Source organism: Pteropus medius, unplaced genomic scaffold, assembly GCF_902729225.1.
Source record: "Pteropus medius unplaced genomic scaffold, Ma_sr-lr_union100, whole genome shotgun sequence".
NCBI classification, from domain to species: domain Eukaryota; kingdom Metazoa; phylum Chordata; class Mammalia; order Chiroptera; family Pteropodidae; genus Pteropus; species Pteropus medius.
Genome location: NW_024349797.1, coordinates 1,003,720 through 1,021,605, shown reverse-complemented (window position 1 = coordinate 1,021,605; position 17,886 = coordinate 1,003,720). Strand labels below are relative to the sequence as shown.

The window sequence follows — 17,886 nt, the reverse complement described above, 5'->3', positions numbered from 1 at the left end:
TGTGCCGGAGCACTGGCCCAATGCCTGAACAAAGTGGGTCCTGGAGAAATGAGAGCCATTTGGACATCGCATCTGAAATGTAGGTAGCTGGCACTTATCATACCAAGATATTTCAGAACACATGGCTCAACACATCCAGCAGCTCAATATGTTCTTTTTATTTAAAAAACAAACAATAAAATCTCTTCAATAATGTACTGGAATAAAGTCTGTGATCCCTCAGTAAAGGAGACATATTATTGAAGGAGTGAATGGCAGGACTTGTGTATTATTTATAGCGTGTGAATGTACCCCAGTTTCCGAGTTATTCTGTATACCTATTCTCAAGTTAGACCCTCCATGGGTTCCTGGAAATGTGTCAGGACTATGCAGAATCACTGAGTCTTGGTTCCTATGGAAATGTTGTTCCAACAAGGACGTTCACAGATGCTTTTTTCGTCTCTTCCATAGTCCCAAAAGCAGAGACTATAAACTTCTCTGTAAAGGGCCAGTTAGTTAATATTTCAGGCTTTGCTGGTTATGTGGTGAGTCTCTGTAACTTATTTTGAATGTACCTGCTTGGTCATATCCCCTCAGGACTTGCTTGTGCTCTGAGCAAGGCCTAATATGGGCACCCAGTAAGGAGGAAGGGAAGATCTTTAAGACATCCCTCCATTCCTCGCTGCCTGTCACTGAAAAGCTCTTCTTTTCTGCTCTCAAATGGACTTCAGCCAATACAGACCAATATCCTCAACTTAATTTAGGTTTCCACATATCTATCATCCTAAACACTGAACGGAAAACCAATCATTCAGCACATCCCCTCCCTAGCTGGGAAAAAAAGTAAACTTCCAAAATTATTTTTCTTTCCCTTTTCTTAGACATTGTGGTAGACAGAATAATGCCTTTCCCTAAAAGATGTCCACATCCTAATCCCCAAAACCTGTGAATATGCTACCTTCCATGGCAAAAGGGATTTTGTCAACGTGATTAAGTTAAGGATTTCAAGATGGGAAGATTACCCTGAATTATCTGGGCAGGTTCTGCGTAATCACAGGTTCCTATAAGAGGGATGCAGGAGGGTCAGAGTCAGAGAAGGAGATGTGATGACCAAAGCAGAGGTCAGAGGGATCAGGGTCATGAGTCGAAGAATGTGGGAAGCGTGTAGAAGCTGAGAAAAGGTCGGAAATGGATTCTCCCCTCAAGCCTCCAGAAGGAAGGTAGCCCTGCCAAATCATTTTATACTTCTGACCTGAACTGTAAGAGAATAAATTTGCTTTGTCTTAAGCCACTAATTTTGTGGTAATTTGTTATAGCAGCCACAGGAAACTAATACAGGCAGTTACTAAAAAGGTTACCGAGAAAGCGTAGTTTCTAACAAGTCAGCCACTTTACCTCATGACACTTAACTCTACAGAATGAAAGGAAAGTTCTACTCCTCTCTCTTGCAGGGTCCCTAAACTCCAGAACTGCTAAACATTTAAATAAAATGAAATATAAAATGGAAGATTGGAAGGGGTGAGTAGGCAGTTAGAGAATGCTGTAGTCATATACAATAAGCATTACCCAAGAGGACTGCAAAGGATGAGATAGAAATGGAATGTGGCTTATTTATAGCAAAGCCTGCCTCCCATCTCAAGTGTGTGACAGAAGAGCTGTTTTAAAGTTTTATTCTTCAAACTTGGCTGCAGAACTTGGCTGCTTCTCAGAACTGTGCTTTTGTATTTAGCTTTAAAATATAAGAAGCAACCCACGGTTAAACTGCAGGCAGAAGTGGTACAGGCAGGAAAAATGCTGTGGGGAGTGGAAAGAGGTTGAAATGTTATTCTTATTTAGTTAGTTGCTTAAGAAAAACAAATAGAGAACAAAATAGCAAATGTCTTGGAAAGACTCCAAGTTGAAAATTTCTGAATACCCCAGCATTGAGGCTCTGGAGATAAGGGAGGTGCTGCCAAGCTAGTCAGACACTCAGATAGGGATCTGGGTTTGAGGTAGAGTAAAGAATACTGGCCCTAATTATGAGAAGACCCCTCACTCGATCTCTATACTTTAATGACACTGAATTTTACAACAACCCAGGGAAGCTCAGCCTATCTATACAGAAAACAATACTGACCTTCTAGAAAACAACATATATCAGAAGTTGTGATACAGTTTATGCCTTTTGACCTAGAAATTCCAACTTTTGCTATTAATAACAAATAAGAGACTGAGTAATTAAATTATGGTACGTTATCCACATACAATATTATGCAACCTTTAAAACTATGATTATGATGACATATTGTGACACAGATTTATGCTTAGGATATGATAGGGAAGCATAAAATAATACATACACTATGATTATCCACTAGCTTAATATATTTTATGTGTGTGTGTGTGTGTGTGTGTGTAACTGATATGAATTAAAAGACTGGGAGGAAAATAGACCAAAATGTTAACTGTAGTCATATTTGTGTGGTAAGAATATGTGACATTTTTTTCTATAGTTTGTGTTTGATTCTTCTGAAATAGAATTATTACTTTTAAAATGGAAAACAATTATTTTTTAAAGAAAAGAACAAAATCAGCTTGGCTGAAGGCTCAGCTTTACCAATATCTTACCATGTGAGTTTCAGAACCGAAAATGTTTTGTTTTCTTCCTTCAGAGTTTCCATATGAAGAATGAGGCAATTATAACATGAGGTACAACTCTTAGATTTAGTATTATAAAAGATACTATCTCTTAAATATCTCTTATGACTTCTATCACTACATCTTTGTTCATACAACTCCTATCACCTATAATCATTTCTAAGCTCCTTTCTAGTGGGCCAAATTTTATCCTTTCTTAAAGACACTATTCAGGTCATTTCTCTTCAAATTTCTTCCTCCTCTGTAAGCCGACCCTGTCCACACCAACTCTCATGTCATTACATTCATTACAGTCTTCAGAGCTCCTGTTTTTCTTTTTTTATATAATCCAATTTCTTTAAAAAAACAACAAACAAAACAAAACAAACAAACAAACAAAACTCTACAGGCTATGGCATGAAGCAAACCCAGATTCAAATTCCAATATCAGTTATTTACTTCTTTTGATCCTCAGTTTCCTAATCTGTAATATAGAGTGACTACCACCTACATAACAAGCTATGTTGATGATTAAATGATTCACTGTATGTACAGCACCCAGCACACTATCTGGTATACAGTCAGTAGCCAACAAATGCTTGTTTTCTTCCTTAATCTTGTACAATTCTTGGTCACCCCAACTAGACTGTAAAGTTGTCTAGGACAGGGACCATGTGCTCTACTACTTTTTATTCCCTACATAATAGCGAGTAGAGAATAAAGCACAGTGTCTTGGTAGAAGCAGATTCAAGAAATTCACTAGTTGATTTTTGCAAGGAGCACTAATCTTCAGGCAGAGACAAATTAGAAACTGTTGTGGGTTAAACTGTATTCCCCAAAAAGATATGCTGAAGTCTTAATCCATGGTACCAGTGTATGTAACCTTATTTGGAAATGGGATTTTTGCATAAATGAAGATGAGATCTGATTTGGACTGGATTAGGGTGGGTCCTAAATGCAATCACTGGTGTCCTTATAAGAAGGCCATGTGGAAACACACACAGAAGTAGAAGGATAGATAAGGGTAGAAGCAAAGATTGGAGTGATGCAGCTATAAGACAAGGACATCAAGGATAACTGGCAGCCACAAGGAGCTAGGAAGAGGCAAGGAAAGATTCTTCCTTAGAGTATTCATTCAGAGGGAGCATGGCTCTGCTTGATACCTTGATTTCATACTTCTAGCCTACTGAATTGTGATAGAATAAATTTCTATTGTTTTAAACAACAGTTTGGGTTAATCTGTTACAGCAGCCCTAGGAAACTAATGCAGAAATATTCACAAGTGTCATACTGACAGATATAAGCTACTTTCTGACTATTTTCTCAACCAAAAAGGTCTTTGGAGCAAGGTAAGATTTCCCCCAGAGTAAAGTTTTATCAGGCCCATTTCATATTAGAGTTAATTGCCTAATATATTCCCCTCCCCACTTTCTATAGTTCTGCAGAGTGAAGTTGGGTGAATAACTGTCATTCTGGTACTGTGGTGATATTACACTTGAGTGTCATCCTCCTACTATTTACTCCAGAGACCAGTGACACCAACTACCTAGCTACCCAGGCCCAAATCCTGGGCATCAGCCTTGAACCCTTCTCTCTCACCCGCCGGTCAATTCTACTTCCTAAATACACTGCAAGTTTCTCTCACTTTTCTTTATCTCTACAACCACCACCACTCTAGACCAATAAACCACTCAGGAAATGTCTTTTCTAAAACATTTTAAGAGCAAATGGAGGCTATAGAGATAGATCCATCTTCTTTCAGAGCCAATGTTCCAATTTTCTACTTGTATCAATGGCTAACTAAATGTTTCAGTCTCTTATTGAGAGTAACTAGAAAGGCTGAAAAATGTTTTGTTAAATATGTTTGAAGGGATTGGAGAGCTATCAAGGGAGTAAGGATTTTGAGGCCATGATCTGAAAGGAGAATAAAGCTAAGGTGAGGCTAGCAATTGGAGCTGCTTCTTCCTCTCAGAGTATTGCCAATTTCTTAAACAAAAGGCATGACTGGAAGCTGATCAGTACTTTTTTCGGTCTCATGGAGCTTAAGGGACAAATATTGAAGGTTAGAATCCACCAAGCATGAGCAGATGGAGTGAACATCCAGGGTTTTGGTTTAGGCCAGAAGAGCTCACTCCCAAGAGTAAAGGTAATCTAGGAAATATACTAGCCCTAAGTAGAACTAAAATCCAGCTACATATGATCTCTGTACCTGATTAGGTTGAGGTAATCTGCCTATAGCCTAACTGACATAAAAAGGAAAAAGAAACAAAACAAAATCCTCTCTGGAGTAAAACAACATTCCCCCAGAGCTTTAAATTCTCTCTCCAATGTTTGTTGTATAAACAATGTCCAAAGCTTAATTTAAAAAGTAGCTAGAAAAAAAAATTAAAGACAACAGAAACAGTTCAGAATGTAATAAAGATTTTGAAGTATCAGGTGTAGAATAACTATGATTAATATGTTTAAGGAAATAAATGACAAAATAGAAAATTGTAGTGGGAAACTAGAAACTATAAAAAGGAATTAAATAGAAATCTTAGAACTTAAAAAAATCAATAACTAAAGTTATAAATTCAATGGGATGGATTTAACCACAGATTAGATACAGTTAAGGAAAGAATTAGTGAATTGGGAGATGAGTCAATAGAATACATCTATATTGAAACACAAAGGAATAAAAAATACAAGAAAGAACATAAGGAACATATAAAACACAGAGAAAAAGTCATAACATATGAACAGAACCCCAAGAAACATAAAAAGAGAAAACTAGGTATAAACAATATCTGAGAAGCGAATGGCTGCAAATTTTCCAAGCGCTAATCAAATTTTTTTAGAGTGCTATTAACTCTAAGGATAATAAATAAAAAAGAAAATAATACCTCATAATAAAACTGCTAAAACCAAAGTGAAAGAAATTTTTAAAGCAGCCAAATATAAAAAAGAGATTACATTCAAAGAAATAGCAATAAAACTGACATCTAACTTCTCAACAAAAATAACAGAAGCCAAGAGAGGATGATAGTTACCACTAAAGTATAGAAAGAAAATAACTGACAATCTAGGATTTTATACAAAAAAAATACTCTTCAAAAATGAATATGAAGCAAAGACATTTTTAGACAAATATGATCTGAGAGAATTTATCTCCAGCAGACCTGCACTAAAGAAAATACTAAAGGTAGTTCTTCAGAAAAAAGAAAAATGACCCAGATGTAAACACAGAGATGCAAAAATAATAAAGAGCAAGGAAACCATAATTTTTAGTAAATTTACATAACCTTTTTATTTTGCAAATAAAACAAAAAAAATTAATAAAACAAAAAAGATAAAGTCTTATAGGGTTTTAAAAATAAAGAATATTCAATCTGACCATACATAAGGATGTCAATAATTATCTTCTTTTCAGGGCAATTAGGTCTCCCAAAACAGAAATCCAGTAATCTAACTGTGGGATCATCTCAAATATGAATACTATCCTTTATAATTATTAAACTAATTCCCTTTCAACAAATATTCTATTTATTTCAATCTGGATATTATTCACCACCAGAGGTATGAATATTCTTCTGGAGTGGCTGTATGTTTACATGTATATTTCTATCTTTGTATATTTTTTTTATCCTTTACTGTAATAACTTTTTAGAAATGAGAATGCTGATCAAAAAAATTGTCCATTTTCAATTTTGATCTTTGGCAAACTAGCAGATATTTAAAATATAATCCTTCTACCTCCCAATGATTTTAACACATTAATTTTCTATTCACAGATATCTATTAGCTTTTAGTTTTTCTTGTTCAAACTACTAAGAATGGGGAATTTACTCTCTGGCCATCCATGTTCTTCATAATGTAAAGATACAGAAGTGTCAATAAATAGTGTAATAAATTGTCCACCAAAATGTAAAATCTTAGACTCTGAAATGAAACAAGAAAAAAAAATTGGAAAAATGAAATCTTAAACACACCAAAGACTTTCCAGATTAGAAAGTTATACTGATGGAAACACATCATAAAACCACAATGTGCTATTCCCCATGCTAAAAATAACATCCCTTTCATCTGTGGACACTGATACCACTGATCTAGGACTTGCCTGTCCTCCTGACTCCTGCCAACCAAGACAATGATATGGGGAGCTTTTCCTTTGCAAGTCTAATCCTAGGGGAAATGGGAAACAGAACAGTTTTTCTCTAAGGCAATAAAGAACCTTCAAAATATTTAATGAAAAGAATCTTAAAATGCAGATTGAACAATTAAATTAGTTACGCAGAACACCCTCTAAAGTTCATCCTTAGGAATTTTATTTAGTGTTTAAAAAAAAAAAAAAAAGAATGAAGAAAAGAAAGTCCTAAACGTTCAAGACTGAAAAGCACTTGTTTTAAATGTACTGAGTTACCTGTTTTTCAAAGTTTTACTCGGGTTAACTTTTTGATTATGAAGGAAATTATGAAAAAATAAAGATAATAAAATACACATTTCTTTATTTCAGGTAATGAAAGCCCTAGAATGTTAGAACTGAAAGTACTTTTGAGATCACTTAGCCTAGCTAAGCCCTCATTTCGCAAATGACAGAACTAGACTTAAAACACAGAAACGACTTGTGCATGGCCAAAAGTGAACTGGTGCAGTCACAATAAATAGCCAATATCTTGGTCCAGTTACACACCCTTTCCATGACACTCTTGATTTATCTGCAAACAAGGAGGAGAGGAGCAGGCAATCCAGTTCTACAGTTACTATTTGGTTCAAAATCTTGTTGGTCCGAGGAGACCTTTAACAGCTCCTAGGTAAAATCTAGTGAAAAGGCCCCACCATTCCTCCTCGATACCCTCAAATCCTCCCTACAACTTATCGGTCACCAAGTCCTATTGATTCTACCTCTCAAATACATCCCTTCATGTACATTACCACTGTCACTGACTTGGACATCATTTTTCCTTCACCGGAATCCCTGTGAAATCGCTAAACTACCCTTCTGCTTAAATCCTACAGTTTTTCTTACACCCTCCCGCCACAAGCCAGTTTTCCACCTTGAACATATGCCTTCCCTGCTTCAAATCCTTTTGTGGAGAATTTCCAAATGAAGAAAAATGGGATCTTAATGGTTTCCCTTTGCTTTTGGGATAATATCTGCATGAGTCAGAGCCTTATCAGTAAATAGATGACATTCATAATACAGGACAATTCGAGGAGAATGTATTTCAGTAAGGACCAAGTATAAAAGTTTCTTTAATCTAAAGGGTACAGGAGAACCATAAGGGACCGCTCAGGAAACTCTGACCTGGGGAAGTAGAATTGAGTGGTACATGGCTTCTAAAATGGCCCATGGTGGTCTCACCTTCTGTACTCATGCCCTTGCATAAACCCCTCACCTGGTGAGAGCGCTGGTGACTTACTCCTACTAAAGGGGATGGGATGCCATGTTCAAGATTAGGTTATAAAATAGTGAGACTCCCACTACCAATCCCCACCTGCCCTGCCTCCTCCTCCCTTGCTCATTCTGATGACAAGTTGCCACGTTTTGCCACGTTGTGAGCTGCTCTAGAAATGGGCACATGTGGCAGGGAACTCAGAGTGGCCTTCAGCTAACAGCCAGTGAGGAAATGAGGCTATCATTCCAACGGCACTCAAGGAACTGAACCTGGCCAGCAACCACATGAGTGAGCTTTGAAGTGGACTTTTTCCCCCAATCAAGGCTTTAGATAAATCTGCTACCTCAGCCCACGTCTTGAGAGGGAGCCCTGAGCCAGCACACTCACCTAATCTACACTAGGATTAGTGACCCACAGAAATTGACATAACAAATGTTGTGGTTAAGTCACTGAGTTTGGGGGCAAATTGTTACACAGCAATTGATCACTAATACAAAATGGAACCACTCCAAGGCCCAAAAGGATGAGTAGAGGAAATGGGTATCAGGACCCAGAAAAGGAGAGCAGTCTTCCTTGAGAGGAGCAGCCACCTTCTGTGCCAGACCTTACAGAGAGGGAGCCAAGGAAAGAAATACCCTGACTTTACTCTTCTTCCTCCCTCCCATTTCTCCAGGCTTCTATTGACCCAATTCAATTGAAAAGCCAGAAATTGAAAGCCAAAAGTCACAGGAGCCCTGTAGATGTAGTACACATGGCTTAGCATTTTGGGCCACAGAACAGCATAGAGAGGGGCTGAGTACGGGTGTGGGGTTGCTGGGAAAATAACCTGCACAATGTCCAAACTCTTTGCATGATGTAAAAGGTTTTTCATGATCTGGACCTAATCTACTCATCCAGCTTTATTTCTCAACCCTTCATCACAGAAACTTAGCTCCATGAAGAGAGCCACTCGAAGTTTCCAGAACTCATCATACAACTTCACAACTCTGTCCCTTTACATGCACTGGTCCTTCTTCCTTTTACACTTTTTCTCCCCTTCTCTGCCAGGTTAATTCTAATCATATTTCAAAAATTAAAACAGGTGCCAAATCCTATGGATGTCTTCTATGACATCATCATCCTCTCTCCTCCCAGAACTGTCAGCTTGCCTCTATGTGTACTGCACTTATCTGATTACCCATCTCTGCCCTGCTGGCCTATAGGTTACTTCAGGGAACAGCCCTCATCTTGCATCCCTAGCATCTAACAGTGTCTGGCACACAAATGAAACTCAATACATATTTGCTGATTAGCGTCTAATCCTCATTATGTCTTAGTCACTAGGGTCTGCAGGTTCATTGACTCTCAATCATGTTGGCTTCTACGACTGCCTTCTCTGAATTCCAGAACAATGCCCTAGTCCCAGCTTTCTCTCCAGCTTCCCTCTACTAGACTAGGTGTTCCCTTCTTGGTGCCTGTGTAACTAAAATAGTACTACATTTGCTTTCTGGAAGTATTCCTAAACCAACTTCTGCCCAGGACTTCAAGGGTCCTAGATCATTAGGAAAAGTGACCTTGGAGGTATCAGAGCAATACAGAGATGAGACGAAATGCCAGCAGAAAAGGAGTTAATAACTGGAAACTAAGGTGAAGGAAGCCAGCAATGGCATGGCTATTTAACAACCCCTTCCACATACAACAATGTTGGCTTTTTGTCTTCCTCTAAAACTCCGAATTCATCCCTGACATTATATATTACTGACAATATCCAGTGCTGTTTAAACATTGTTCCTGCTGTCTCATATATAATCGGTACTGCAAAATAACTGTACAAATATCTTACATGTTATTAGCAAACCAAAGAAACAAGTCACCACCAAGAAGATACTTTAACTGTTGGGTGTTGAATTGTTACGAGTAAAATTTTTTCTTCTGATACCTGACTACACTGGGTTTAATCTCAATCCAATTTAGGTTACCTAGGAATGTCTAAAATATTGCCAGAAAAACTCAAAAGACCCTTACGCACATAGTTTCACAACATTGTTTGAACAGGGAAATATCTTAAATTCTGGAAGATCAAAATGTTACAGAATGAAACTTGGAAATCATTGCAGAAATGTATTTGCACATTATTTGTCCAACACCCTCACTTTATAGAAGAGAAAATGAAACAAAAGTCATGTTTTATTTATTAAGTTGAGGGTGAGTACACAGGGTTCATTTTATTATGCTTCTTTTCACCTTAGGTGAGCAATGAATAGATTGTTTTTGCTTAAGAAGTAATTCATAGTTGGGAAGAAAGGAGGGAAAGAAAGAGGAAAGGAAGAAGACAAAATAAGTAGAATCAAGAAGGTGAAGTTGCCCATCCAGAGAACCAAAACGATAAGTGTGGGAGCTGGGACCAGATAGCCAGAGCTGTCAGCTCCCTGTCTGGCATCATCCATCACACTGTACCACCTTTTGACCCCAGCCTGGGTCACGTTAAGCTACAATTTTCTCTGTTCACCCCCTGGGTCACGTTCAGCTGCAATTTTCTCTGTTCACCTATCCTCTAATAGCCCAGAGTTCTACCAAATCAAATTACCAGTCTGGTTGGAAATTTGTCAAGAGACATCCTTTATACCACTAGAGGACCAAACAAAATCAGAAAGCAACCAACTCTTACTCAAAAGAATTTCTAGTTATAAAAGAAAGTAAACATTTCAGGAAATCTTTACCCAGTAAACAAAAGCACCAGGAAGTAGAATGAAGCTTTAGCATTACAAATGTTCAAAGTTAACCCTAGTCATATCTCTGAGAATATGCACAAAAACCAAAGATCTGCTGCACAGTATTTTCATTTATTTTAATTCACCAATGTCTTTTGAGCCTCAACAATGTGGTAATAATTGTTTGTGGTTAACAACATGGTTGTTAAAGAACACCAATGGGACCAGCCAGGCTCCCCGGACGTAATGATGGCTTCGGTGACTAACTGCTGAGCAACTTGAAGAAAGTTCCTCCTCCTCTCCATACTTTCATTTTCTCACCTGTGAAAAAAGTGTATAGACTAGAAAACCTCTAAGACGAAGCTGGTCGAATCCTCTAATTCTAACTCTATGACAAGAGCCTGGTTCTTCTATATCTCGAGAGATCTACAAATAATTATGAAATCAAAAACCCATTTCAAAACGCCAACTCTCTCATTTCTTCGCGATGCATACTCTACCAGGATATTGTAAAAGATACTAAATAAGTGCATTTCAAACTTACCTGAGCATCAGATTCTCCTAAGAACATTTTAAAACTCAGATTCCTGGGACCCAGCTGAGACCTATTAAATGAAAATATCTTTGAGGGGGTCCTCTTAGAATAAGCATGTTTTTATAAAGCACCCCTAAACAATCTGATGTACAGTCAGGTTCAAATATCATCACTACATTAGGCAACTCAATGACCCAGGATCTTTTGGATCCAAGAATGTAAAAACAGTTAACAGGTCTGGGCGACTTAATGAATAATTAAGCTTTTCTTTTAAATAGATTTTTAATGGGCCCAATACATTTTTCATACACACCTCCAATCCCAAATGTGAATATGAAAGATGAAAAACTAAATTAGAAAGTCTGTTCAAGTCAATAAATAAATCATGCCCTGGGAAAGTACAACTTCTCACAGTTAATGACACACAAAACAAAAAGAAATTGAAGAGTATTCTGAAATGTGTGAGCTTAGGAAATCCACCCATCATTACTCATATGTCAGGAGGTTACCATCTCAAATGGCATTTAAAAGTCACAACAACATTATGGACGTAATCATCCCACTTATTACTCGAAAGTTTACCCAAAAGCTCCATTTCTCTAGATTTGGCTCTTTAAATGTCAGCATCTGAATCAACACAACATAGTCCAAGCAAAAATTTCACACTGGAAATGTCTGACAAGAGAAAGAAACAACAAACAAGAGAAGGAAAACAAAAACGAAAGCACTATTTGCACAATTTTTTAAATGTAAATTTTTGTTGGCGATCTCTAAGAAAAGGTTTGGTTTTATAGCTAAAATCTTGACTAAATTGTCACACAAGAGTACTTCTATAGAAAATGTTGTGAATTGACCTTGGTTTCAAGATTTGCTCTTTAGCTACACCTTGAGGATAGTGTCCTGTAGTAGGTAAGTCTCGGCCACAGCCAGTGGCCAGTCTACAGCACTTAGAGTAGAGAACTAGGTGGATACCCCGTGTTTCAAACACATCGTGACTTGTTCGTCAAAAGAACTAGGTTTTAATGATTCTAGGTGCTGGAGCCATACTAGGCAATAAGTATGCCACTTTTTTTTTTTCTGAATGGATCCAATATCCCTTTTGAGCAATTAATAAAGCAAATTAGATGCACACAAATTTGTCATGAGGAAGCAAGATATATTTTCAGTGTAGAAACCAAATGACTAGTGATCATTTCTCTAAAGAACTATAGCAATTGACAACTTTGTTTCTAAATTTAACCAAAAAGAAAAAAAAAAAAAGTCTCTTGCTACTGCCTAAAAAGTAAAAATTCAAGTTCCCACAAATCTATAGGAAGTTTTCTCTTCGACATAACACCAAACATTCTAGTGGAAAGCTGTCTGGATTGCATGACCTTTACATTTCCTATTAACCTTTAATAATCCATTGATTTGCAATCTCTGAATAATATAAAAACATTTGTACTGTGTTCCTATGTCTTTAAAAAGCGACTCACTGTATGAACGTACTTCAGTCAACTTATTAACAGCATCAACATTTATACATTTTATAGTTTATTTCCTCTCCAAGTGTCACTGTCTCTAGAAGACCTAAAGATAAAAGAAAAAGAAGCATTCATTATGGACCACCTCCAGGCCAAGCAGGATGTAAGATGCCTTATGTACTTCACATAAATGAATCTGTACAATAAACCCATGAAGTACTATCCTTCTTCCCACCTTATTTTTCTTTTTATAAATGAAGAAACCAAGACTCACAGAAGTTAAATAACTGACTCAAGGTCATATCTCTAGGAAGTGGCAGAATTGCAACTTTAACCCAGATCTGACTCCGAACCCCATGTCCTTACAAGCTTGACAGAGTCTTTCAGCCTGGGGTGGGTTAAGAAAGCAATGATATATAAATGTCTGTCTATTATTCTGTATGCCTCACTAATTGGCTAGTCTCATTAATCTATTTTTCTTCACTAGAACTTAATAAGCATCTCTCTTGGAGATGGGTTATCTAAGCATTCTCTTGCAAAACAAAGGATTAGGGAAATTGATACTCAGAGCAGGAATCGTTTGAGTTCCATTCTTTACAAGAAAAGAGAAAAATTCACCATACCGATTATCCAGGACTACCTAATTCAACATTGTCCGCATGATTAACATAGATCAAACACAGAGACTTCAAGAAAACACAGAACCCAGCAGACAGCTCAAATATTTAGTGAAATGAACATTAACTCATTTTCCTTATTAATATATAATACAGTTAAGTTAAATTTTACAAACATGCAAACATTAAAAAGGTGTTTAATAAGAAGCAGTTATTTCATCAAATTCAATGTGTGCACAAATAAAACTACGTGCCACATTTCCTTCCTTAAAATGTATTCTTCTTCCAAATGTCCATATTTGAATAAATACCATCAACGTCTTTCTATAACCCAAGGTCAAAAACCCAGTCATTTTTTTATTCTCTATTCACTTCCTAATTCCATATTCATTCAGTTTCGAAGTCATTTTTAATTTAGACTCTTTAATCCCTCTGCTCAGTCCTGCTCAGTTCTGAAGGGCATGTCCCATGCTAGATTAGCGTTCTCCTTACCTTTCTCACAGATACAGAAATATCCCCCACTAGTCTCCAATCCACTCTGATAACAATGCATTTGGCACACTAGGGCAAGACTCATAATCCCAAAGAGTCGTTGATTTTACAACTCCCGGCACAAAACTTTTCCAGGATTAAACTGCCTGTGATTCCACATTCTCAATTCTGGCTCCATCCAGCCTCTCTTTCCAAAACTTTACCTCCACTTATTTCTACTAATTCATCCTATGCCCAAGCGAACAGGTAGGTTCTGATTGCTGTTCACTTTCTCCAGCTCTTTGCCTCTGCAGAACACATCTCACCCCCTGGGATGTTCTCTTTCTGCATAAGCAATCCTACCTATCCTTTAAAACTGAGTTCAAAGACCACTCCTGACCTCTGACCTCTGAAACTGGAGGTAATTGCTCCTCCTCTGAGATTATATAACACTCAACTTGCACTTCTCTTTTGGAAATTAACACTCAGACTCTGTTACAGTTATTTAGGTATATCTAATGTCTCATACCAGCTGTAAACATCTATGTTAGATGTTTACAGTACCTCTGTATCTCCCACAGCGTCTAGAGTAGATCTTGTAGGTACCATGGGTTCGAAGAACATTGGATTAATAAATGTTACACTAAGGGCTTTACACCAAAGGAGAGTATGTCTCTACTGTATTCCTTATGCCATCTTTGGGTTTAAAGAAAACTAAATCACATAGTATTTTTCAAGTATGCAATAGCAAGTAGGACAAAACCTAACTCTCGAATTTTAGAACTGGAGAATTAGAGCACATGAGAAGAATATGATAGGCATTTATCCATCAAGGCAGTTTAGACAGAAAGCATCTGTTGAGCTGTCAACCATCGATAAACCCTCCACAGAACACAGAGGCAGCACTGTGGCATCTAACCAGACACCTTACTTTGCGGTAGACTATCATGTTTGGAGAACTCTCCTCTGGGTCAGCAATCCCCACTGTTCTTTGATCTCCGGATCCCTGAGCCATCCTGGACGTCTTCACTCACACTGTAAAAATAAAGAACAGGCCATTAAGATGTGAAAGAATTACATAAAGAAAGCTTTGCAATGCAAAGTACTAAGTCTCTTTTGGCAGGCGGCATGAAAACAAAACGTGATGTAATGTTTTATTTTTCCTTATTAATTTAGGCAGTATTAAAAAAAAAAGTTAGATGATAGTGATCTTATTATCCACCTATATCCTTCTAATCCCACAGCATGTTATTTTCAGCCCAGAATCATGCACCCCAGGGGTAATCATATGCCAGTATTAAATAATGTCCTGAAGACAAATGAAGCCACTCATTTTGATGTTGATTTTGTTACCCAAACTCATTTTTTGATTAAGTTTATTCATTAAAATACAAATATCTTATCAGGAAAATGCAAATCAAAACCACAAGGAGATACCACTTCATACTCGCTAGGAAGGTTATAATAATAAAAACAAAAGTTAAATAACAAGCATTGAAAACGATGTGGGGAAATTGGAATTCTTGTACATCATTGGTAGGAAATGGTAACTAGTTTGGTGGTTCCCCAAAAAGTTAAACATAGAATTACCATAAAAGCTGGCAATGAAAACAGGTTTTCAAATACTTGAACATGAATGTTCACAGCAGCACTATTCACAATTGCCAAAGTATGGAATTAACTCAATATCCATCAACTGATAAACAAAATATGTTCTATCCCTATAATGGAATATAGTTCAGGCATAAAAAGCAACAAAGTACTGATATATGCTACAACATAGATACTTGAAAATACTATGCTAAATGAAAGAAGCTAGACAGAATATGTCACTGCAATGGACCAAATGTTTATGTCCCCTCAAAATTCATAATCCTAGCCCCTAATATAATGGTATTAGGTGGTAGAACCTTTGGGAAGTGGTTAGGGCCCTTGTAAAAGAGATCTCAGAGAGCTCCCTTCCGAGATGTGAGGATACAGTGAGAAAAAAGCCACCCATGAGCCTGGAAGCAGATCCTCACCCAACCATACGCCTTGATCTTGATTTTCCAGACTCCAGAACTGTCAGAAATAAATTTCTGTTGTTTACAAGCTATCTAGCCTATGGTATTCTATCATAGCAGCCTGAACGGACTAAGACAGTCACATATTGTATGATTCCACTGACACGAAATATCTAGAATAGGGAAACCTACAGACACAGAAAGCTGATTGGTAGTTACCAGCAGCTGGGGAGAGGAGAGCTTGGGGTGACTGCTTAATGGATATGGGATCTCCTCTGGGGGTGATAAAAACATTTTTCAACTAGCTAGAGGTGTTGGTTGCAGAACACTTTGAGTGTACTTAAATGCCTCTAAAATGTATGCTTTGAAGTGGTCAATTTTATGAGCGCTGTTATGAACAGAGGAGCGACACTACGACATGATGATGAAAGAGAGGCCGTTACAATTTAAAATGAAAACTCATGCATTTATGAATTTCACCTCAGTTAAGAAAAGTGAATATTTTTAATTTGATCTTTCAGAAAATCTAAAAAGATAACAGTGAGACAATATCAGCATATGGAATCTTGTAGTAAAGTAGAAAGTTCAATTCTTGGTATGACACTATATTTGCTGGGTGACCTCTAGCAAGTTAAATAACTTGTCGGGGTCCCTTTGTTCATTTTCTTTTCAAATATACATGTGGAACACCTACTATGTACCCAGAACCACACCAAAGAATCTTTCAGTACATTGCTCTCATCAGTAAAAAGTGAATTCCACTAAGTACTCACAGCTAAGGGTCAAATAAACTGAGTGTAAAAGCGCCGTATAAAGCCATAAAAGTCCTGTACAAATGCTACCACTAATCTAAGAGCCTGCCTGGATTATTTGCACAAAATTCAGAGGCGTTTCATCAAAGAAACTTTTATAAATACCATACTTGACAGAAAAGGCCATTATAATTTAAAATAAAAACTCAGGAAACATTTTATTATAAGTTGGTACCAAAGGTCATTCCACAAAAACAAATTTGGGCAGAAAATGGGGAAGAGACAAGAATTTTTAATTTATGCTAAGACTTCAATTGCCCCAAATATCCCATTTGAATAATGTCATTTACTTTCTTCATTATTTATGAATTAGGATGCACTGTAAAAGATACAGTACACAAAGAGAAAGAGAGTGTCATTCTACTATCTCTACACACTGCAATATCAGTATTTCTATGAATATAGTACTACATGGAAACATTGATTATTATTCTAATCAGTGGTTTTTAAAGTTAAATGAACAACACGGTTTTACTTTTAAACAACTACTTATTTGTCTACTCTCTTGCCTTAATACAGTATATGACAGCATGAAAAACAGAATTGGAGTCCATATATGTATGTTCATTTATCTACGAACACAGCCACTTGATGTCCCATTGCTTTATTTTTAAATGAACATTCTCACTTTGATGAGCATATTATCTTTCATCTAAAAAAACTGTGTTATAACTTCAAGGTTGGAAATGACCTGGAAACAATCGTGCTGGCCCTCCCCTCACCTTTCCCTGTCCCCCAGCCCGAATAGAAACACTTCTGTTTATTAAAACAGGCCGATGTCCCAGGATCTGGATTTTCAACTGCCAAGGGAGTACAGAGAGCCTCCAGTTAGGAATTTTAGTGAGCCTAGTATAACTAGTAGAAAAGTCTATTTCTGGTTCCTCCATCAACTCATTTGAAACTCAAACAAGTCATTTACCTTTTCTGTGCCTAGAATCATTTATAAAATAGTGATATAACCACTTTCTAGTCCATATGTTAACAGATGTTAGAACTGGATGTGAAACCGACGCAGGTAAGGATGTTCTAATTAAATTCATTGTCTATAACGCTGGGGTTCATGAAATTAAAGGAATCGATTTTCATTCATTACAATATAGTATAAAATATTTATTCTTAAATGATTTACAACAGAAATAGGAATATTTTAAATTTAGTAGTAGAGAAAAACAAAACCTTCATGTTATTTATATACATATTACATGTATATACATATAGTAAATAATTCAGGGACTTTGATTTTAATATTTGAAGAATATAAAAAATGTTATATTCTTTGAAAACACACAACTACATTTCAATTAAAAGAAAAATTGTTAATAATA

General features: G+C 36.8%; 1 protein-coding gene across 3 annotated transcripts in view; it reads right to left on the bottom strand.

Moving 5' to 3' along the window:
* The window catches only part of RGS6 (regulator of G protein signaling 6), a 442,000-nt gene that overhangs the window by 404,241 nt on the left and 19,873 nt on the right, over positions 1–17,886 (bottom strand). For all 3 annotated transcript variants that reach the window (XM_039883699.1, XM_039883696.1, XM_039883698.1), the window contains exon 2: positions 14,678–14,781. In XM_039883699.1, the coding sequence (XP_039739633.1) occupies positions 14,678–14,761 (84 nt within the window). In that variant the 5' untranslated portion in view covers positions 14,762–14,781. The remainder of the gene's footprint in view (positions 1–14,677; positions 14,782–17,886) is intronic.